Below are 24723 nucleotides of genomic sequence, written 5' to 3' on the forward strand. Positions count from 1 at the left end.
AGCAGCAGCCAAACTGGATTCACAGCTTGGCTTCACCTGGGAATCCCCAAGCGTGAAAGGGAAAAATCAGGATAACTAATAGCAATCAATAAAATCTAATAAACGTTTTCTTAAAAAAAAAAATGCATAAGTAGAATGACAAATTGATGTTTCTCTCTCCCCCTTCTGTTCTCTCCCTTTCTATAATCAATAAGTATAAGTTTTAAATATGTATATGTCAAGTCTGAGAAATTTTGGACACTGACATGATATCTTAAGGTATTTGCTCAAAACAGGCCATTTTGAAGGTCTTAACAGAAATAACCTCATTTGAATAATTAAACTTGAATCATAAGCATTCAAAGAAGCATAGAAAGAGTTTAGCAAATGTACTTGTCAATGTACAGAGGAGTGATTCTGTCCTGTGATTGACAATATTTATAGCAAAACATTTAAATGGAAGTTCAAGAATCCATTTTTTTTTTTAACCTGGGTTTCTTGTGAAAACTAAATCAACAAGAACCTTCTTCACAGTTTTTGTTTCACTGCTATCTTCAACAATGGGTCTCTGATTCATTGAAACAAAGAAGTAGTAACAATCTGTTTCACTGTATTTTTTTAACTATCTAGCAATAAGTATTTTAATTCTTTGTAATGGCAATATTTTTATTTTCCTCTGGCAGAAAATTATAAATTGTAAATGCAAGATTTTATTAAAATATAATTTTCTCTGGATAAGAAAGTGGAATGTCATGGACATTAAAACACTTATTAAATAACTTTAATTGGTTATTTTTCAGATCACTTCAAAAGTAAAAATATTTCTTGGTATTTAAAATCACACTATTTATGCCCTGACTGGTGTGGCTCAGGTGGCAAAGGTGGTTGGGCATTATCCTTCAAAGTATAAGTTTGCTGGTTTGAATCCCCAGTCAGGGCACATACCTCAGTTTTGGGTTCAGTTCCTGGTCAGGTCACTTACGAGAATCAACTGATTGATGTTTCTCTCTCACATTGATGTTTCTGTCCTTCTCTTGCTCTCTCCCTTTACCTTTCTCTAAAAATAAATAAAATCTTTTTAAAAGTAAAATCACATTATTTATAATTAATAACTTTTTCAAACTACCCAGTAACAAATTTTAAATTTGAGTTACTCAGCTTATTCTTATTATATATGCAGTTTTAAATTCACATGTGGTATTTTATATTTATTGAATTTTTACAATATCTTACACCTTTAAAAGAGCATCTTAACGTTGGTCCTAGCCACATGAAACTTTGTTGTAAGGCGGTATGACACATTTGTTTCATGCACTCATCTTTGAACTTCTGGTTCTCCTCATCTATGATGTGCTTTCTACCTCCATCCCCATAGTGTTTTCCCAGTATAAAATGTTTTCAAGTAGGTTTGGTGTGTTTTGAAAATTTTTTTGTTTGCTTTATAGCATAATTTTAAGCTCTTAAATTTTTGGCTCTACAAAGTTGGCAGTTGGGGTTGAGAGATGTGTTTAGACTATTTTTTGTTCATTTTTACATCGTGAACATTCTTTTTTCAAAATGTTTTGTGAAATTATGTATCATTTTACTTTATATTTTTTCTTCAGAACATGTTAGCTGTCATAAATAATCACATTTTGTAATCAGTAACTATTGTTTATAGGCATTTACTTAGTGTTAGATATATGTACCTTATTTGAAAATAATTGTTTTGCTTTCCAACTAATATTTAGCAATCTTTTTATATGTAGATTTAATGACATTCATGTTCCTGTGAGATTAGAAAGTGTGAAATTTGCCAGTCACTGTTTAATGAATCACCCAGATTTAGCAAAGGATCTCACAGGTAAGATAGACTGTTTATATTATGACTATAAGAGTAATCACACAAATATATTTTAGATGTGACCTTTAACCTTAACATCAATTTCTGAATTAGGTTTTAATTCTGACATCATTTTAGGTGTATGTCATCGATTGAATAGTAAATGATATCATGTTTATATAATAAAATTACATTTGAAATCTTTATATTGTAGTCCTTTGTACTTTTTGGAAATCACAGTTTAAGGAAGTAGGCTCTTATGATATATTCTGAAATCATTATGTGTGCATGATAGTTAAACATAGTAACATATCAGATAATCAGTAGGAAAGTGATTATCTTCTGGACTAGACTAGAATTTCTCATTCTTCACGTAGAGCATTTGAACCTGCTTATATGGCAGTAGCAAATAAATGGCTTCTATCAAAATGCTGTTCACCAAAAAAGAGGAAGTACCATTTTTTTGGTTTGATTTTGTTTATATTGTAAATATTTAGGAAATTTTATGGGTCATAGTATGTTAGTTCTGTATTTTATATTGTGTTATGTGGAGATATACACCTATCAGCAAACTTGCTATAAGCCTTTTTACTGTTTTTCTTTTAAGTCTTTTAATTTGCATTGTAACTGAAGTCATAATCTGTTTAATTAGATATTGCATAGTGATTTGGCTTTTCCAGAATAGTTGATGTAAAAATATAATATTTATTCAGATATGACTATGCAGTAGTGAATTCTATGGTATAGTTTATTTTGTGATTATATAGGGCATTGCCTCAAAAATAAAATGATTTTAATTCATGCCACATTGTGCAAACGTGGTTTCAGTATGGACAAAAGCTTAAAGTATTAGTCTGTCCTGTCATTCTGAACATGACAGATATCATAGCTAACACTTACCTTGTTTTTTTTTCTTTTATTATAGAATATTTAAAAGTTAGATCACATGATCCAGAAGAAGCTATTCGTCACGACGTCATTGTGACCATAATAACAGCTGCCAAAAGAGACCTTGCCTTAGTAAATGATCAGCTACTTGGCTTTGTAAGGGAAAGAACACTGGATAAACGGGTAAACTCTGAAGAATCTTAGTCTTTTGTAATTACGTTGTTTAAATTATTTGCTAAGTGCAATAGAAATTATTTTCTGTTTAAAGTTTTTTGTGTAAAAATCAAATTAATACAATGCCAAGTAAAGAGCTAATAATTTGTATTTCCTATGTGTTTTTAAATTATCTTTATAAATGAATACATTGGATTCTGTAGCTTTTCACTTAATAGGCATGCGTTTGTCTTCTAGCTCACCTAGCTTACCTTTTAAAAAGAATAGCTAAATTAAAGTTTTGTTTTACCTTTTCACTTACCTGATGCGTTTCAAAAGAGTAGTGATTGATCATTATATTTATTACCTATAGTTAATATTTATAAAAGTGACTTATTTTAGAACTTTGGTGGCTCTGTCATTCATTAAACTAAAAGATTATCATACTTCTTATGACAGTGATGTTTTCATATTTCTATGCCAATCTAAGGGCAGAAATGACAATTGTATATTTATTCTTTTTGTGTGATTTCCTCCATGTGGAAGCAGTTAAAAATGTGGGTTGATAGGGAAAAGTAGTATTAAGAATAGCAGTAGCAATTTCTAAGGCATTGTGTCATTTATAAGCAAAAGACAGACATGCAAGGCAAGCTGATTAGACATGATATTATTAACATCTTTAACAAAGGTTGCCTTTGCACTGTGCCGTTTTACTTAGGGCATAGTTGAAAACCTGTTTTCTCCCAAATCCAATGTGCAATAGTTTAACTATAATTTCCCAGGTAGAAAAGTTATATTTCTTGGTTATGAAATAAAGCAAGAGTTATTCTTTACGTTCTTTTAACATAGTCAAAAGAGGCAATTATGTAACATGGACACTGATGACTTGTTCAGCTATATCAGTAATTCTGACTTTGAAGATTTTACCCCCTTGGCTTTAATTTAAATAAATGATACTCTCCCTAGTGGTTAGTTGGTAATTGGCTCACCCCATAGCCCACACACAGGTAATTTAAATTGCCATTTCTGTTATTTCTGCCTTTTAGAAACATTTCACTCCTGTTTCTGTCAATGTTTAAAGTTTCAGAAAGAACAAATGAATGAATCTTCCTGAGATTATGATAGGGTCATAATAGCACTTACTGGCCAGTTTAGGTATAATAAATTAGATGACCTTGGGTATAGCCCTTTTGAAATTTGTTTTTTCTATAAAATGTAGGGACAGGACTTAATCTTAGATTTTACTGCTTAAATTATTTGGTTTCCTTTAAGAAATGTCAAAAGCCATCTGTTACCTGTTGTGTGGCAACAAAGTTTCACTCTATCCACTAAATAGCCTATAAATGAGAAAATGATACAAAAATTTTATAAGGGAGTATTAATTAAATAAACCAAAGATAGTATTTTCTGATTTGTTATTAAGACATCTCTCTTTTGATTATTGCTTTTACTACACCTTACTATCATCGTTCTAACTCTGCGTTTTTGTAGTCTCCTTTTCTGTCTACCCTCCTCATACCACCTTTCTTTCTAACTGGTAAACCATCCCAAACACTAGCAGTCCCAAAGAGTCTTTCACTAACTAGGATGTGCCTAGATAAATCATTTACCCTTTTAATTTATAAAATAAGGAAGTTCACTTCAAGTGATCACTAAGGTGCTTTCCAACTTAGTCATTCCAGGATTTTGTTACTAAATTTTGCTCTTGTTCTGAGCTAACTTAAAAGGCATATAGCTAGGATAAACCATTCCTTTTTTGTTTGTAGAATGAATTACATGCCTTATTTTACTAACTTTTAGTTGCTTCTGAAACTTGGCCAAATATTTTTTAGACAGAATTGAGCGAGCTTCTTACTCAATAGTAAATCAAGATTTACTATTGCTTGATTTTGAGAGAAGTAAAAATTGGCAGATGATCTAGTTGTGTTTGCATTGGATAATATCTAAAGCAGCCTGATTTCTAAGTCAGAACATATTCAAAAGTGTTGGTAAAGCAGTTTTTCTGCCTCTTATGAAAAATAAATATTGTGTCAGCTTCTGTACACATATGTTGAATTGTACAACCTAGTAAAGAATTGGTACTTTTTGCAGATTAATATAGTAAAGTTTGGTATCTAGCTCATCCAATAAACTTTGTACTTTCTAGTGGCGAGTAAGAAAAGAAGCTATGATGGGTTTGGCTCAGCTTTATAAGAAATACTGTCTTCATGGGGAAGCAGGAAAGGAAGCTGCAGAGAAAGTCAGCTGGATAAAAGACAAACTTTTGCATATTTATTATCAAAATAGTATTGATGACAAGTAAGTAATATGTTGATAGAATGGTTGTATATAAAAATGATTTTAATTTTTTAAAAATACAATTTACTTCTATTAATTTTTAATAACTTCTAAGTCTACAAACTATTTTTTTATATATTTGTACATACTATGTTTAAGTAAAACTCTAGCCAAGATTAAGGTAGCATAATAATAGTGAAAGAGGCACAGGCTTTGGCGTCAGACTGGAGACCAAATAGTCATTCTGCCGTTTATTAGGTGTGTGCTCTTGCATAACTGACAACTTCTGTGCCACCTCAGTCTTATCTAAAATGGAAGAATAATAGCGCCTTCCTTAAAGAGTTGTCGTGTGGATTAAGTAAAATAATGAATGTAAAGCCCCCTAGCCATAGCTATACCTGGCAATACAGCACTATTCAATAATCGCTAATTATTATTTTTCCCTTTTGTAACACTGTAAGTACCAATAGAGGTATTACTGTGTTATTGTTTTTTACTGAGGTATAATTGACAATTATATGAGTGTCAGGTAGATAACACAGTGAATCTATATTTGTATATATTCTGAAATGATCACCACAATAAGTCTGGTTAACATTCATTCCCATACTTGTTACAATTATTTTTTCATGTGATGAGGCCTTATATCAATTTCACTGTCTGAATGTTACTTGTTATTCTGTATTGGATTGTAATAATGATTTTGGTTTTTGCAAAATACTTGGTAATGTGTTATTGAATTAGACTGTTTTTGCATCACTAGATATGCATTTTATTGATTAATGGAGAGCCCTGTATTGTCTTATTCCAGTGATAGTGAATAATAAATATAAGCTTAGCAAGCCTTCTTAGAAAGAAGAGAGATCAAATGTACACAGAAAAAGCTAAATTTTCAGGAAGTTGAATGAAGGAGGATCCCCCTGATTATTTTAAATGACATGAGAAAGAAGCTGAACTGTAATCAAAGGAAATTAATGGTGTTTTTTCAATAGAATTGGCTATTCTTGAGATCATAGCTTTATATATGTAATGTCAAAGTAACTTGTTATAGCCCCAGACCAATGGCACAGTAGGTAACCTAGTACCCTAGCACTCCATGTTTAGGAATAACATATACCCCTTTTAGAACACACGTCATACTAACAAATCAAAAAGTAAAGCCACAAATAGCCTCTTTAGCTCTAACTGTAAAAATAACAACCTCTAAGGAAAAGAACTGATCACATACTGATCTTTTGCATTGTATTTGCACACATAAATATTACATGTTATCTTTGCAGGATGTGGTTAAAATACAAAATGGCTATTGTTTCTAACAAAATAATAGTGTTATTTGGGGTTTTTCTGTTTTTTTTCATAAACTAGAGAAAAATCTCTAAAAATAAAATAATTGTTTTATTTGGGGATGTTTTGTTTCATAGGCTGTTGGTAGAGAAAATCTTTGCTCAGTATCTTGTCCCCCACAACCTGGAAACAGAAGAGAGAATGAAATGCTTGTATTATTTATATGCTAGTTTGGATCCAAATGCTGTCAAGTAAGTTACTTTTTAATAATTGGTTGGAATATTTCTTGATAATTTTATAAAATTACTTCATTGTATCTAACTAATTGTTCTTGATGGAGTTGTTGCTTCTGGTTGAATCAGGTACCTCAGATGAATATATAGAGAGGAAAATTGTATAAATTCAGGTTAAGTCAAAAGCAGCAATGTTCTTCTATGCATAGACATACAAGGGGAACCTCCAAAACCCCAAAATTTATTTACAAAAATTTTATGTATTTATTCTTACATATTTAAACTTCAGTCACCTTCAAAGTACTCTCCATTTGAAGCAATGCACCTATCAAGACATTTTTTCTACTTCTCAAAACAGTTTTTGAACTCATCCATTTTAATGCTTCTTAGTGCTTCTAACATTTTTTGTTCTCACCTCTTCCATATTGGCAAAACATTTCCCTTTGAGGACTTTTTGTATCTGAGGAAACAAAAAAAAAAGTCACTCGGGGAAAGATGGGGTGAAAAGGGATGGTGGGCACAGGGGTCATGCTGTTTTGGTCAAAAACTGCTGAACACTCAGAGCAGTGTTGGCAGGTGCACTTGTAAGTCACCCATCATGAAATGGGCAAACACGTTGAGTCCTCAAAAAAAACTTCACTGAAACCAAGTGCAGCCTCTCACAACAGTGTCAGCTGGCACACTGACATAGATGCTTCCCTAGAACACTCACTTAGCGGGAGAAGCCTGTACTACAAGGGGCCCACCCTCCAGAAGATAATTCTGGGTTTTGGGGCTCCCTCTCTGCTATGTGGCAGCTGAGTCAGTAATATGGTTTCAGGGATTCAGATAAGTCCCCATGTCAAAATTATCTTTCGTCCACTTGTTGACTGGGGTCTAAGTTACACAGTTGGAGCTTTCCTATGCCAAGCCTCAGACCAGTTGTTTTTCAGGCAAGTATATCCAAATCACATCTGTGTAGAATGACCATATACGTATTTTCTTCTGAACTATTTGAGAGTAGTTTGATGACACTGGATCTCTTTATCCCTAAATACTTTAGTATATATCCCCTAAGAACAAGGATATTCTCTTATATAACCAGAGTACCCCTATGAAAATCAAGAAGTTTAACGTTGATACAATATTATTTTCTAAACCAATGTGTATTCAGATTTTCTCCATTATCCAAATAATGTTCTTTATGGGTTTTTTTCTCTTTGTAGGTTTACACATTGCATATTTGGTTGTCATATCTCTAGTCTCTTAATTGCAAACCATTCCTTGGTCTTCCTTTGTTATGACTTCTATGGTTTTTAGACTATTACACAGACCAATTATTTGGTACAGTATTCCCTCAGTTTGGGTTCCCCCAGTCTTTGTTAGATTGAGATTGTGCTTTTTCAGCAGAAATTCCACAGAGGTAATATTGTATCTTTAGTGTATCGTGTTAAGAGGCATTAGTCATCCTTTTTAAAAAGATTTGCAAGTGGTTCCTAATACTCACTCGAGGTAGTAAATGCCTGGCCTAAGGTTTTGGTCTCTGTGTATATTTTAGAATATTTGGCAAAGAATACTCACAGATAGACTAATTTCTCAGAAGTCCTCTGGGCATCTGGAATTATGGAGTGGGTTTGTGAGAAAAGAAAATCTGCTTTCATGGAGAGAAAAGAGTCTAGAATAAACACACTCAATTTAAATGTGGCATCTCAAATCTACATCACTTAGCCTGGCATGAAAAGGACTTTGTCATCTGATCCTTTTCTGTAGTATGTGCCAAGCACTTTGATAACATGCTATCTTTCTTTGTACCAAAACATTCTCGCTACCTCTGTTTAGAATGTCTTTCAATTCCTTCATTTACTTGGCAAGATACTATTTATCCTTCTAAAATTCTCAAATATTTTCTCTTATATGAAACCTTATACATACCTTTTTACACTAAACTATCTTAATCCTAATAAATAAATTTTCTGGTTCTTAAAATTTTAGGTAGAAGTGCCCTGGTTGGTGTGGCTCAATGGATTGAATGCCAGCCTGCGAACCAAAGGGTCACCGGTTTGATTCCCATTCAGGGCACATACCTGTGTTGCGGACCAGGTCCCCAGGAGGGGGCGTGCAAAATTCAACCACACATTGATGCTTCTCTCACTCTCTTCCTCCCTTACCCTCTCTCTAAAAGAAAATAAATAAAATCTTTAAAAAAATTTTTTTTTTAATTTTAGGTAGAAGAATGGTGCATCTACACCATGCAACAAGAAAAGTAATAAAGGTGAATAATTACCAGTATTATTATATTATGTACTTTTTTCAAATTTACAACTGTATTTACAGAGCTCTCAATGAAATGTGGAAGTGTCAGAACATGCTTAGAAGTCATGTACGAGAACTATTGGACTTACACAAGCAGCCTTCAGTAAGTTTAAGATTTGTTTATAAATGCCTCATTATAGTCATTATTCAGTTTTTCTATAGTTATCCAAGCTAAATTTCCATTTCAAATCAATATATCAAAATCTTACTTTCCACTACAAGAAAGAAATGGTGTTTTCTATTTTATAAAGTATTTAGACACTAAAATTTTATACATAATTTATCAATTTTCAAATAATTAGAATTAAACCTCAAGATAAAATTATATTAGAATTGTTTCACTCCATGATTTTTTGCTCTTCAGTGAAGAGTCAGTATCAAATCAGGTATAAAGCCTATAAATATGCCAAGGTCAAATTAACCAAGAAATTCTACCCAACATTTTCTGAAAGGTGGGGGAAAGAAATTTAATGATATCTTAATAAACTTCTAAATGTGTTTGCTAGAATACATATTCTTAACTAGGGAACCATAGACTGAAATCTTTCAAAGGCCCATGGACCCTAAAGCAAGAGTTGGCAGACTTTTTTTGTAAATGAGCACATAGTAAAATTCAGCTTTGCTAGCCATATACTACTCTCTGGTGAACTGCTAAACTCTGCCTTTGTAGTACAAAAACAGTCATAGACAATATGTAAATAAATAGTTATGACTGCGTTCCAACAAAACTATAACAAAAACAGATGGTCCATCGAACTGTATTTTACCAGTTTCTGATTCAAATTACTCAAATTTCATACAAATTTAAGTCATACTTTATTATAATAAAGAAAAGGGAAGTAGTTTTTGTAGGGGAGGTGATTTCCTGAGATTATTTAAGTAATTGGCCACAAAATAGCTAATAGAACTCTATTCAAGAAAAAAACTTTTCTACTCTTCACATTTTTAGTTAATTTTCTTTAGTATGCTTTCATAGTAATTTTGAGATACTTGTTTTATATCAAAATAATCTTGTTCAATCTCTGGCAAGATAATTTCCCTATGAATGTTATGTACTTCATAAATTTTTAAATACCTTTTCCTGCTGACATCTCCTTTCCTTCTAATTTTCCTAACTTAATAGTTGTTGCTACTACACAATTTTTGTTATCACTTTAGGGTGTAGATACGATAATCCTAGATATGGTAATTCATTTTCTGGTGGGTAAATTGTGATGATTTTTTTAACTATAAAAATATGTATAATACTTAGCATAGATTTTCTTAGAGAAATTTGTTAGCACATGTGACTTTTGTTTTTGTTTTAACTTGCAGTCAGAGGCTAACTGTTCTGCCATGTTTGGAAAACTGATGACCATAGCAAGTGAGTATGTTTATTCACTCTGTAGATATATAATAAATATTAAAACAGACAAATAATATGCCCAATGGGACTATCATTTTAATATAAGTAATAGAAAAAGATCCTTTTCTTACTAGTTTTATTTCTTAGTACCAGTTAGGCTGATTTTCTCTCGTTGGCTCAACATTATTTTTAAGAAAACTTCCTTTTAGTTTAGTAGAGTAGTTTTTCTAATGTAATATTGATTCTCTTTTAATTTTATAGAGAATTTGCCTGACCCTGGGAAAGCACAAGATTTTGTAAAGAAATTTAACCAGGTTCTTGGTGATGATGAGAAACTGCGGTCTCAGTTGGAGTTATTGATCAGTCCAACTTGTTCCTGCAAACAGGCAGATGTTTGTGTGGTTAGTAAATTATTCTTTTACATTTGTTCTTCCAACTTTGCTTATAGAAATTTATATTTCATTAAAATTTGGTTTATAGAGATTATTTGTGTGAATTTACCAATATTATGAGCTCTGAATTACTTAGTTGTATATCTGTGGCCAACTTAGTTCTCTTTACTTGCCTCTCTTCGGCCAAATTCCAGGAAATATACTAGAGAACTGAGCCAGGAAGATTGGTACTAGGAATTGAACAAGATAAAATGCTGTGTTTGTTAAGTAAATAAGAACTTTCTAAATGCTTGTGTGTTCATTTATTTTCTTCTCCCATATATTAGCATGGAAATAATCCTTGTCAGTAAATCAGCCATAATTTACATTGCTGTATGTGTATTTATAGATATGGTAGTTCCTATTTAGGCTTTCATCTTCATTCTATTCTTGGACTCTATTTTACAGGAAACCAGTATCATTGAAAATATTAGGAAGGAAAACTTCATTCATTTATTTAGTATTTTATGGGAAAATTCTATATCTGAATTTCTTTTTTTTTAATTATTTTATTGTTGTTCAATATGTTTGAATTTCTTTATTCCATTTACTAACAGTGTTCTTCAGTATTTTTGAGCCTTGTTTGTCTCATCTCTAAATACCAACATTTTCATAGGATTGTTAGAAGTGTGTGTGTGTGTGTGTGTGTGTGTGTGTGTGTGTGTGTGTGTGTATCTCCTAATACATGGCCCCGCACTGCCCTTTAAGATTTAAATAAATGTATTTCTATGGTATTACACATATACAACAAATATTATGGTTGGGACCAGGCTTTAAGAGATGAATAAGAGAAAGATTTCAGATATGTGTGTCTAACTTTGTTCTAGAAAGAGTAAGGATTGGATAATTATTTAAGTATTTGGTAAAGTATAAGGACTATAGTAGATGTGTATACAAAGTTGTTGGAGAGCATTTTTTATACCAATAATTAGGAAGAGATGGGGCGAAGCCAATTTAGGGAAGAGAGCAAAGGACTCCTCCTTTGGCACTAGGGATGTGAACGTGCCAAGTCCCCAGACTACCTCAGCCTTTACATTTCTGGGCTAAGCGGTTTGCTGAAAACATTTAAAGATTTCACTTCTTTGGCATTTAGAATTGGAGGTCCAGAGTACCATGTCCTGCAGGACATCTATTCGTATAATTGGATCATGTGATGAAATTGCTTGAAGTTACCTTAGAGATAACTTGGTTTGTGTGAATTTACCAATATTGTGAGCTCTGAATTGCCTAGGAGTTCATTTTATAGATAAGAACATTGAATTTTAAGGAGGTGAAGTTTTTCCTCTAGTGTTTCACAGCTAGTTATAGTGGTTGACCTACAAGTAGATTCTAAATCTTACAGATACTTGACAGTGTTCTTCCTATACATTCCATCATTCTTTGCAAGAACCACCAGTACAAATGGAGTACTGCTCAAGAAATATGGACCTTGAGAAAGAACAGTCAAGTGGTGTTTTCGTTCTGAGAGAAAACAGGAATTGAGTTTGAAAAAAAAAAAATAGCAGAAACATGAATCTCTACTATTTGTCAGACCAGAAATCTCTAAGAGTTTACAAATTCAAAAAATATATGCAAAACATGTTTGAACCAAAATATCACAGAAAAAATACTACAGCCAATCAATGCTGCTGATTTTAGGAACCAAAAAAGCAGAGATGAAACCTGCATTTGGAATGGAAAGAGCATGGAAATAATACATTTTGGGAGGGAGGTTACCCTGAGGATATGTAGTAGGCCACAAAATAGCTAATACAACTCTATTCCAGAAGAAAAAATTTCTACTCTTTACAATTTTTAGTTGATTTTATTGGTGAATGGTTTCACAATAACTTCTTTATCTCTTGCATTAGCATTGTATATTGTGAGCACTGTATGTTTCCATGAAAACTAGGAATTAGAATTCACTTTAAACACTGTTTAAAGGAAAATGACCACTATCAGAATAGTTTTTTGCCATTTTTCAGAATATCTGTAGTCTCTCTGAGGGCTACTGATATTGGTATCCACATTCCTTTTTACCTGATAGTTTCTTTCTGAAGAAGAAGCATACAAACAGTAAATTTAGCTTCAGTCATCCTATGCTTTTATTCTATCCTTGAGAATCCCTTCCCTGTCCCCTACTAATGTTTACTTACCACTACCTCCTTACTTTCTAAATGAGAGTCACCTGTCACTTCTCAAGAGGTGAACTTTACTCAGAAATAGAATTAGTAGAAATGGAAATCTAATAATTTTCTTGCCTTTTGTCTAAGTTCCATTCATGGGAAATTTTAGCAAAAGTACTTTGAGCAAGGAATAACAGTAAACACATCCTATATATAGATTAATACGTGCAACCATAATGATATAGTGAGAGAGGGTGAGCAGTGGTATCAAGCAAGATATGTGCTTGATGATTTGCTTTCCCTTTGGTCTTCAGGTTTTGAGTTGCCACACATTGCTTCTAGGGAAGGATCATGTGCCATAGCTTCTGCTCTGCTTTCTATTTTATGCTCTAGTGCCTTCCTATGACCATGATGCCCAAGTTTTAATATTTTGCAGTAAGTTTGTTAATTCAGCATTGAGACAATCCTAAGTTTGAATTTTGGCTTTATCCTTTTCTATTGGTGCTACTTATACTTTGAAAGCACTTTAATGTGCATTATCTTCTCAGCTAAAATTTACATTTATTCATCAGAGATATTCAATTAAAAGCCTTGTTATTAAAGTAAATTTCTTTTCCCAGTGCCCAGCCCATTGTAAATTTAATCATTAAGTCCTATATTCTTTAGACACTTCAGCAATCCTTTTCTTTGTAGGATCTATTTGATGTAATGCTACTGTCTTCTAACTCAGCTGTGTTCTTCCAGAAATAAAAATCTTTATAAATATTTATACATAATATGAATCTGTCTCTCTTTAAAAAAACACTATTGAAATAAAATATAATATTCTGTCAAATTATGAAGTACCATATTTTGCAGTGTATAATGTGCACTTTTTTGCCTAAATATTTAAGGGAAAAATAATGTGCGCTCTACATGGGTCATACTAGAAACACCTCATATCTGTTCTTGTGTTTTGTAATTGTTTGTTACATAAACTTTCTTGTACCATAATATGCTCAAAAATAAATGCTAAAATTCTTTTATAATACAAAAAAACAAGTATCTAAATGTAAATAAATAAATAATTGAATTTAAAATTTAAAACAAAAGATTTTTTTCCTGAAAATTTGGGCCAAAAGCATGGGTGTGCATTATATATGACAAAATACAGTAAACATACCCATGGGAGCATGTATTGTTTTGTTTTATTTTGTCAAAACAGAGCATTTAAAAGTTATTTACAAAACAATAATTTCATGAGTCAAAGGCATAAATTCTACCACAATATCCCCTTTTTGTTCTCCACAGTCCAAATTTTGCAATGATTGTCTAATGAGTGTAAAATTTTAGTCAGAGTCTAAAGCAGAAGGTTTTGTTTTACTTCTGCTGGTTTTGAATCTTTAAATGCTTTTGATGCCTACAATCATAATTATTTTGAAAAACATGAAAGTAAATACTTACAGTAAAACTATTTCCTTTTTTAGAGAGAAATAGCTCGGAAACTTGCAAATCCTAAGCAGCCAACAAATCCTTTTTTAGAGATGGTCAAATTTCTGCTGGAAAGAATTGCACCTGTGCATATTGATTCAGAAGCCATAAGGTAAGCTGGGAAATATGTTCACTCAAAAATAAAATACAGTCTGAAACTCCAGTGTTATAAGTTTAAATTATCGGTTCCCTAAAGATACCTAAAAAGGTCCCCTGTATACCTTTTTAATGAGAGAAGCATACATCATTCAAGTTGAAAGGAGGGCCTTTTCATTTTCCCAATACTAGTTATTTACCTGTAAGAAAATATATATTCCCATAAAGACTTAACTCCTAGCAGCATTATTTATATGTTTAAAATAGAAATACCATCTATACAATGGAATACTTCTCAGCAATAGGAAGGAAGAAACTACTGGTTCTACCAACACCAGTGGAGGAATTTTAAAACCTTATCACATAATAGACGTCTGACACAAAATATATTAAATTCTGGAAAAGGTAAAATTATAACAGAAAGCAGATCAGTGATTGCCAGCTTGGGAAAAGGGGATTGACCACAGAAGGGGCATAAGGCAATTTTTTGTGGCTATAATGAAAGAGAGATGGAAGGATAAGAGTGGAAAAATTAGAACCCTTGTATATTGCTGGGAATGTAAAATTGTGGGGCTGGTTTGGAAAACAGTTTGGCAGTTCCTCAAAAGTTAAAAAGAGTTACCATATGACCCAGCAATTTCACTCAAATATTATTCGCCCAAGAGAATTTAAATAATGTCTATATAAAACCTGTATATGAGTGTTTATAGCAGCATTATCATGATAGGCAAAAAGCAGTCCAGTCAACTGACCCAAATGACCCAAATGTCCATCAACTGATGAATGGATAATTATCTTATATGCATATACTGGAACATTATTCAGAATTAAAATGAAGTATTGCCCTGGCTGGTGTGACTCAGTGGATTGAGTGCTAGCCTGCAAACCAAAGGGTCTCCAGTTCCATTCCCAGTCAGGGCATATGCCTGGGTTGCAGGCAAGGTCCCCATTGCAGGGCATGCAAGAGGCAACCACACATTGATATTTCTCTTCGCCTCTTTCTCCTTCCCTTCCCCTCTCTCTAAAACTAAATAAAATATTTTTTTAAAAAATGAAATATTGATACATGCTACAACATGGGTGAATTTTGAGAACTGGGTAAAACCTAAAATTAGATTGAAGTAATTAATGGTTGTACAATCCTGTGAATATACTAAAAAGCATTGAATTATACATTTTAAATAACTGAATTGTATGGTATATATATTATATTTCAAGCTAACTTTTATATACACATGCAGTTTGTTTTTCAAAACATGTTTTTGTATTAATTGAATATTTTGTGTTAATTGAAGTTTTTCAAATACCTTTGTGATGTTAAAGGGAAATGAAAGTACTAAAAGTGGTTTAAATGTTAACACCTGTGCATTATATATATTTGTACTTAAATTTTTTATTAATAATTTTATTAAAATATGTACTAATATAAAACCAGAGGAAAAAAAATGTAACCGAAAACTTTTCTGATTAGCTTCCATTTGTTGAATATTGACTGTGTACTAGGCCATTTGCTGTAATGATTTAATGTTCTCAAAGGAAGATAGTACTTTTTTCAATTTACTGATGAGGAAAGTCTCAAAACCAAAAATCACATCTGTTTTACTTCAAATAGTACCATGTTTGCTGGTATAATTTTTATTGACCAGGTAATCCATTTTGTGGTGGTTAGGTACATTTGAAAAACTAATTCCATAATATTAGACAATTAAATGGCTTTTCATTGATGAATCTGCTTATGAATATAACATGATGTACCTGAAGATTGCTTCTTTGCAGAAATTTCTAGAATAAAATCACTAATTCAGCAAATTAATTACCGGTGATTAATGCTTTTGCCGATGTATTTGTTTTTTGCTTTCAGTGAATTATCTTTTGCCCATTTAGCAACTGCCATCTTGTTGTTTTCTTCAAATTATAAGTGATCTCTTAACGTGAAAATGAATATTAAATTGCTTATACTTTTATAAATATATTTTTAATATGTGCTTTTAACTTTGGTTTTGTTGTTTTCCACTAGAATTATTATTATACATTGAGTTAAGGGGGGGGGGGATAAATTAAAAATAACCTGAACTGTTAAGTAGAGAGCAAAATTTAAAAAGTCACAAAATAACTTTTTCCCCCAGGAACATATTTGAATCAGATGTTTAGATTCTGTGTATGTCTTGCCACAATGCAGTTAGGGTACAGTTACTAATCTAGTGGTGTTACTAATTTAGATTTTCTTTTATTAATAGTGCACTGGTAAAACTGATGAATAAATCAATAGAGGGGACAGCAGATGATGAAGAGGAGGGTGTAAGTCCAGATACAGCTATTCGTTCAGGACTTGAACTTCTTAAGGTATTTTTTAAATTGAATTTAGGGGTGAGAATGGTTAATAAAATTACACAGGTTTCAGGGGTACAATTCTATAATACGTCATCTGTATTTGTGTTGTGCATTTACCTTCCAATCTTTGTCTAAAGGCATTTCAGTAATCATAATTTGAATTTTGTTAAGAATATTTAAGGGTCAGGCTTTATTTCACTGGAAACTATTCAAAAGATTTAAAATTTTGGTAGAAAACATTTTATAGAAATATGTTTTTTACATTATCATAATGTAATTATTTTACATTATAAAATAATATTTTGGGGTTTCTGCTGTTTCATTCATAGTTTGTATGTCTGTTGTGATTGTAACAGTATGTGCTAAATGATCTAGTTCCTTTCATAGAACCTGTATCTGGGGTAGTGGGACTGCTCACAGGAATTATTGTGTGACAGCATGTCTGATCAGGGAATTTCTAAACAACTGGTGTTAGTAGTAGGTGCCAAAGAATTCAGAGAATTGAGCAACTAATAAGAGTTAAGTCAGGCGAGACCTTGTAGACAAGGTATGACTTAATCTAGGGGAAACACAGCGTCATTAAAGAGAATAATTCTTGGCAAAATTTAGGGATCATTAGGAATCTAGCCTGACTGAAGAAAAAGATTGCTTTGGGGAGTAATGGAGACAAGGCTGATTCCAGATTGTGAAATGCCATAGGGCCAGAAAGGTACTATCAGGGCTTTTTAACCTTGCTTTTAATATGATAACAGCATTTGATAGAGTTTTTGTTGGATGGAGTAGAGAGAAGAAATAGAAGGCAAAGAGACATTTAGACAACTACAACATATAAACCAAGGGAGAAAAGACAAACCAGTTCAATGGACATTAAGTAGAGAAAGAAGGTTGTATTAGAATGGTTTCCATGAATAATCATTTCATGGAAAGAATTGGATGATGCTCCGTAAGAAAGATCTTAATTATATTTTAATAATAAGGTTATGTTTTTAAATAGTTTTAAGATTTAAGTCATACTTAAGATAATAGTTTAATAGGTTGTTTGATTTGGTTTTTCAAATTTGATTTTCCATTTTTTCTGTAAGTAATTAAAACCTCATAACTAAATATTATCACTGTAAACCTTACCAAGTAAGATAATCTCTCCATTTTATTACCCATTAAATAAATGATTATTGCATTAGTTAATGAAGACTATATACTTTATTCCCCCCTCTCCCTGTCTCTCACCTTTAACCCTTATTTCCAATATTATGTTAACTAAATTGTTTCTGCTTCATGGAAGTTAAACTTTGTAGACATGTTTTGTCTAACTTGCTGTACATTCCTTAAGGTTAGGTTGGGACTTAGGTCATAGTAAATAGGAAATAATTATATGTTTTTAGTCATGATTAAAAGTTCACAATAATGGCTTTATTAACAGTCATGATGGTTGAATTTTTTATGATGGGTTTCATTTTTTAAAGTATTTCCTTATAGAGTATCTCTTGCTGTGAAATAAAACTCTGTGTTAGCATTTTGTTCACATCACATCATCACACACCATAAAAGAGGAGCCACATTTCCAGCATTCCCAATATCAGAATAGACTAAGAAGCTAAGAAGAAAAGAGGACAAGGTCGCCCTGACTGGTGTAGTTCAGTTGGTTGGGCATCATGCCACAAACCGAAAGGTCACGGGTTTCATTCCCCAGGGCACTTACCTGGGATGTGGCCCAGTCCCTGGGTGGAGCCAGTTGGGGGTGTGCAAGATGCTACTGATCAATGCTTCTCTCCCACGTCGATGCTTCTCTCCCTTCACCTCTCTCTAAGAATAAATAAATAAAATCTTTAAGAAAGAAAATAGGGCAAGGCTATATATCCGCTGTCTTACAGAAACTACTTCACAGTATTTCTGTCAATGTCTTATTAGCCACACCTAACTACAATATATAAATCTTTATTCTTTTTAGCTAGCTTATGCAGCCCATCATTTTAAATCGTAGTTATACTTATTTTCTTTTAATGGAATAAAACCATTGTCTCTACCTCTAAAGCTGTATCTATTCCTCTAGGTTCTGTCTTTCACACATCCTACCTCGTTCCACTCTGCAGAGACATATGAGTCCCTGTTACAGTGCCTCCGAATGGAAGATGACAAGGTAGCAGAAGCTGCTATACAAATTTTTAGAAATACAGGTCACAAAATAGAAACAGACCTACCCCAGATACGATCGTGAGTATATTTTTTCTCATAATAAACACAAAAGTTTTCTAAGAGTGGAAGCCATAGGATCATTGTTTCCCTTTCACAAAGGAAGACAGGAGAGAAGAAAGACAACTTTTATTTAAAACCTACTTTTCTGTATTCTTTCATCTTTTCTCTGCCTCTGGTGGTAGGGGAGGTCCTATCATTAGAATATAGATGGAGGAACAAACTAAAACTTTGTTTATAAAAATATGATTTTAAAATACTAATATTAATAATCAGAGTTATCACAGAATTTTAAATTTGTGATTAATATATTTTCCTAATCTATGATGGTGACCTTTTTCTCTCCAACTGGTTATCAATTCAATAGCTACTACCTTCACATCCCACCACAGAATGTGGTAATCAAGTAGTGGGCTTAATAAAATATTTCTTAGTTGTGTGGTTGTGGCAGTGGTGCTTTTATTGTTTTTGATCTCTCCCTCGCTTCATAAAAATGAAGTACATTTTGATATCTTTGACATCCTAAAGAGGTTGTCTTAGGATCAAACTTGTGCTTAGACTAAATTTAGACATAAGGTGTGGGAGGTATCTTTTGGAGGAAGAATACAATGCTGGTAGCTCTTGAATCAGATGTTCAGAGTATGTGCAAAGAGTTTGGGGTATATCCACATCAAACCAGCTCTTCCTCATAGGTTAATCATAGAACAAGAAGCCTCATCACTCATCAAGTTTTTATTAAATTTGTGAACTAACAGTTAAATTTGAGAAATAATTCAATATTTATTGTAAATTCTCTTCATTATCAGTTTTTAGTGGCTAATATGAAAGAATTAATTACCACAGTCAGTCCCTGCTCTCAAGGAGTTTATAGTCTAGAGATGATATTCTTGATATTTGTACATTATAGAAAAATCATTGACACAGTAGGGTAAAGTTTCTGGTGAGTTTTTCAAAGTTGGAAAATCAATACATGTATTTGAGGTAAAGGATTTACTAATAAGGGAATTCTTTCCCAAAAGAAGCAGTAGAAAATGGGTACAGATGGAAGAGTTAACTTTGAATACAAGGAATAAAACCTCTTTTTCTAAACGACTACTGGGGAAGGAAGGAGAGAATCACTGAGAAACAGAAGCACAACCCGGTAGACCTCAATAACTCCACCAATGGCATTGTGGAATTATAGCACACCAGAAAAGCAAGTGGGGGGGGGGATGTTGAAGTTGATTTATGTGCCATTTCACTAGGCTGAGAAGAATTAAAAATGCACTTAACAATAATTTGAATGACACGATATCTTCCCTTGTTACTTGTATTATTTACAAGAACTGTTACTCTGGTAGATGAGTTTGTGACAGAAAGACTTAAGCAGTACTCCAAGGAGTCTGCTTGGGCATGGAGGCCTCTATCTCATCATTCCAAACTTCCATGGAGAGAAACGTAGCATTTTCAGATCAAAGCAAACTTATACTGACTATCACATGCTCCAGGGTTGTTGTTGTTGGAGTGCATGACATGGAGTCTGAGGTACTGCTCCTTAGCACGTAGCTTCCCATTATCGTAAAAGAATCCTTTGTCACCACTGTCTGTGGTACCCCCGACCTGTTATAAATAGGGTCATTGCATTAAATGTACAAGAAGGATCTTTCCTTAAATTTTTATTTTGCCTTATAGATTTTCTTCTGGTTTCTATAGTTACACGTTCTTTGTAAAAACCTAACACTTTTTAAAATATTAAGAAAAAAGTTAACATTTTCTATATATTTTTATGTTTTATCTATTTGATGTATTTGTCTATTTTTTATATTAATGGGTTGACACAAATGTGCTGCTTTATTCATTCCACTTGTTTTCCTATATCATTATTTAATGTTTTAAGACTGTTATATGTTATTTCCACATTGTTCTATAAAAGACTGTTTTACTTTGATTTTCATTGTCAGTATAGAGTTAAGTGCATGGATTTTGGAACAGAAATGCGTATCTTCAAATCCCAATCCTACCATTCCCTAGCTCTGTCACCCTAAGAAGCTTAAATAATATTTTTGTGTGTTAATTTTTTCATGTTTATTGACTATAATAACTTTCTTTGAATGATTTGAGGACTAATCCATGTAAAAATATTTAGAATCGTGATTGGCATAAGTACTCAATTATTGTTAGCCGTTTTTATTACTGTTCTACCAATATATGGATATGTATCTATAGCCTTGCGTGCTTTCTTTCACTGACAGGATCATTTCAGCTTTTTACCCCATGGCTGCTTTAAAATAATTGAAGGAGATTATGAAAAGTTAGTAATATCTACTTAGAAAGTAAATGTAAAATTACGGCTTGAGACACGTTTTAGAATGGAAACTTGGAATTTAGAATATAAATTAAGAGAGGCTTGTTTATTTCTGTTTTCACAAGATGACTTTTAAAAAAAAAATTGTCCCCTGGAATAACCTTTTCTTGAGGCTAGAATGATACTTGGGGACAGAAGGGGTTTTATATATTTCATTAGATCTGATAATTTTTAAGAGAGACTTTCTGCCAGCCTTCATCCAAATAGTTAAGAAGAGGACATAGGAGACAACCAAAAGAACTACTTGTGGTTTATGGGCTTTTTTGGTTTTTTTAACTGTGATATTATTTTTTACAGGACTTTAATTCCTATTTTACACCAGAAAGCAAAAAGAGGTACTCCACACCAAGCAAAACAGGCTGTTCACTGTATACATGCCATATTCACAAATAAAGAAGTCCAGCTTGCACAGATTTTTGAGGTATATGTAATATGTAGGGTGTGTTTACATTGAATTTTACTGTTATGCTGTGAAGGTAGGATTTTTTTTAGTTTTTATCCCACCCTAGAATATAAATTTCATGGGAGCAGGGACACTCTGTTTTATACAGCACTGTATTCCCAGTCTCTGGATCAGATTATGTGTTCAAATACTACATGTTGTGTGTTTGTGTTCAGAACATTTTACTTGATTTTAGCTTAATAAGCTCAGTGATCCATTTATCCTCCAAAATTATTAGTAGATGACTTTGAACAACCAAGTTTAAAATAGCTGACACCCCTACCTGAAAATTAGTCCTGTTTGCCTTTCCTTATGTATGATTCTTGGCCTGGTGCTACGAATATGAAGGTATTCCTATTATTATAAGCTGGATATGATATGAACAGAACCCAGTGAACTGATATTTTATGGTTCATAGCCTTTTAAAATGTCCCCACAGGATTAAAAAAAATCCACAAACATAACAAACCTATTGTTGTTACGTTTGAAAATAATGCTGATTTGATGATACAGAAATGTTCTTGTTTTTACTTCTACCTTTTACTTGGGTTTTATGTCTTTTTGTTACCTGTTTTCTGCATTCTTCAGTCTTATTAATTTTTAGTAGGTGAAATAAGAATCAGCTATCTAATATGGCTGAAGTTACTTTTGATCATATCATTAGAACAGATTTGTTTGAGCATGATAAATTCAGGAGGACCCTGAAACATTTACTCTTTCCATAGAATGTCTAACTATTTACAGAACAACTGGTAATTTTGACTGTTTTATTTTTATAGCCACTCAGCAGGAGTCTGAATGCTGATGTACCAGAACAACTTATAACTCCATTAGTTTCATTGGGCCACATTTCTATGTTAGCACCAGATCAATTTGCTTCCCCAATGAAATCTGTAGTAGCAAATTTTATTGTGAAAGATCTGCTAATGAATGACAGGGTAAGTTTCTCATTTAATTAAATTCAGAATCATGAGATTAAGACTACTATCTACATCTTTATCACAGACACAAAATTTCTGCTTCTGTCTGTATATAATTCTCTTTTCCTTTTAAGTTATTGTATGTTTTCCTCCTTATTTATTTACTTGATTTCCAAATGACATTCTGACTTCCATTTAGCTATTACTAGATGTTAACATTTAAGAAGGAAAAAATGAGGGCATGAGATGGATGAATTATGGAGTAAAAACTATGAGTCAAATGCTGTTATCCTAATGTTTGAAGGACATTTTACTTGAGTGCTAGAATTTTATCAAACATTGTTTAAAATGTAAGTGGAATTGTATTTGACTAGCATTTTGAAATACAGGGTCCAGCAGAAGTAACACCTGCCTGAGTGTAGGCTGGTTGGTAGGGTGATAATATGGGTTTCACCTAAAATGTCATATGGTGTGCTTGAGTATGATATTGTTATGTTACAGAAATTACTTAATGATTTTGTAATAAAAGATATTGTAAAAAAAGAGGGGGGGGACATTATTTGTATAATATACAAGCTGTATATTATAATTACCCTGTATTTACATTGCATTTTGGCACTAGATTTATGTATTCTATTTTAGTTATTGAATTGTGTGTGTGCATGTGTGTACACACTGATTTTTTAGTTGGGTTGGAGCCCAAACACACCTGATTAAGAATCTCTGCTTTACCAAATGGATCTAATTAAAGAGTTATTTAATAAAGACAAGCCAATCCTAGCTGCTGGATCATTGTGGATGACCTTCAGTGCAGTGCTGACTTACCCAGTTTACCTAATCCTCCCACATGGTTTGATGGTCTTCAGACCTCAATATCTGAGCTTCATTGGCTGTGCACTCCCCTTCCCCCATTTGGATATAATAGACAAGAATGGAAGAGCATGACCATCTCAGTCCTATTCCATATTTTTGTGCTGTTCTTTGCACTCTTGACAGGTGTGACTGGCAACAAGTGTGAAATTTAAGGCACCACTTAGATGATGACTTAATTGTTAATGGATCCTACGTTAAGATGGCTCCAAAAAAGCCATTTTTACTATTAAGTGTACAGATAACCTATGCTATATTCACCCACATTCTTGTTTGTTGGGTGTTTTTATTTTGATTTGTTTTTAAAAACAAACATACATTTAATAACATGAATACCTCCTGTATACGTGGGAGATAACCAGGAAAGCCGAGTGCCTCTTCCAAAATGGTCCAAGCTACCACCTAAAATATTTACCCATGTTGTTGTGTAACCATTACCACCATCTGCTTCCAGAACTTCAGCATCTCAGACAGAAACTCTGTATTCATTAACCAATAACTTCCCATTATCTCCTCTCCTCAGCCTCTGGTAAAGCCTGTTCCACATACCTGCTATCATACAATATTTGTCCTTTTGTGTCTGGCTTATTTCACTGAGTGTAATGGTTTCAAGGTTGTGTTTATAGTATGGATCAAATTTCATTTTATGCCAGAATACTGATCCATTGTGTATGTGGCCTACATTTTGTTTACTCATCTGTTGATGGGCACTTGAATTTTTCCTGCCTTGTGAGTATTAGGAATAATGCTGACATGAACATTTGAGTTCCTGTTTTCTAATCTTTGGGAGATATATACCTAGGAGTCAAACTGTTGGGTCATGTGCTCATTCTGTGTTAAACTTTTTGAGTAATCACCAAACTATTTTCCACAGCAGCTCCACATTCCCACCAGCAATGCACAAGGCTTCCAGTTCCAATACATCTTTTTTTTTTTTTAATGTATTAGGGTTACATTGGTTAATAAAATTATATACTTTTAAGGTGTACAACTCTATAATACATCATCTGTATCCAGTACATCTTTTTTTTAAAGATTTCATTTATTTTTAGAGACTAAAGAGGAGAAAGGATGGAGAAGGAGAGGTAGAGAAATATTAAATGGTTGCCTCTCACATGCCCCCAACTGGGGACCTGGCCCACAGCCCAGGCATGTGCCCTGACTTGGAACCAAACCTGTGACCTTTTGGTTCACAGACTTGCCCTCAGTCCGCTGAGCCACACCTGCCAGGACTGTATCCAATACATCTTT

General features: G+C 32.9%; 2 protein-coding genes and 1 pseudogene across 5 annotated transcripts in view; 1 reads left to right on the forward strand and 2 right to left on the reverse strand.

Moving 5' to 3' along the window:
- The window catches only part of LOC112316885 (small ribosomal subunit protein eS7-like), a 33650-nt pseudogene extending 15177 nt beyond the window's left edge, over window positions 1-18473 (reverse strand).
- N4BP2 (NEDD4 binding protein 2) overlaps window positions 1-18477 on the reverse strand; it is a 212197-nt gene extending 193720 nt beyond the window's left edge. Inside the window, exon 1 of the mRNA XM_045182825.3 lies at window positions 18406-18477. The gene's annotated coding sequence lies outside the window, so the exon portion shown is untranslated. The remainder of the gene's footprint in view (window positions 1-18405) is intronic.
- Window positions 1-24723, forward strand: part of PDS5A (PDS5 cohesin associated factor A) — a 110365-nt gene that overhangs the window by 48811 nt on the left and 36831 nt on the right. For all 4 annotated transcript variants that reach the window (XM_053922064.1, XM_053922067.1, XM_024573847.3 and 1 more), the window contains 12 exons: window positions 1728-1822; window positions 2727-2872; window positions 4989-5140; window positions 6541-6654; window positions 8950-9031; window positions 10243-10291; window positions 10535-10674; window positions 14276-14391; window positions 16613-16718; window positions 18757-18917; window positions 21538-21661; window positions 22462-22620. In XM_053922064.1, coding sequence (XP_053778039.1) covers window positions 1728-1822; window positions 2727-2872; window positions 4989-5140; window positions 6541-6654; window positions 8950-9031; window positions 10243-10291; window positions 10535-10674; window positions 14276-14391; window positions 16613-16718; window positions 18757-18917; window positions 21538-21661; window positions 22462-22620 — 1444 coding nt within the window. The remainder of the gene's footprint in view (window positions 1-1727; window positions 1823-2726; window positions 2873-4988; window positions 5141-6540; window positions 6655-8949; window positions 9032-10242; window positions 10292-10534; window positions 10675-14275; window positions 14392-16612; window positions 16719-18756; window positions 18918-21537; window positions 21662-22461; window positions 22621-24723) is intronic.

This window comes from Desmodus rotundus, chromosome 4, assembly GCF_022682495.2.
Source record: "Desmodus rotundus isolate HL8 chromosome 4, HLdesRot8A.1, whole genome shotgun sequence".
Taxonomy (NCBI): domain Eukaryota; kingdom Metazoa; phylum Chordata; class Mammalia; order Chiroptera; family Phyllostomidae; genus Desmodus; species Desmodus rotundus.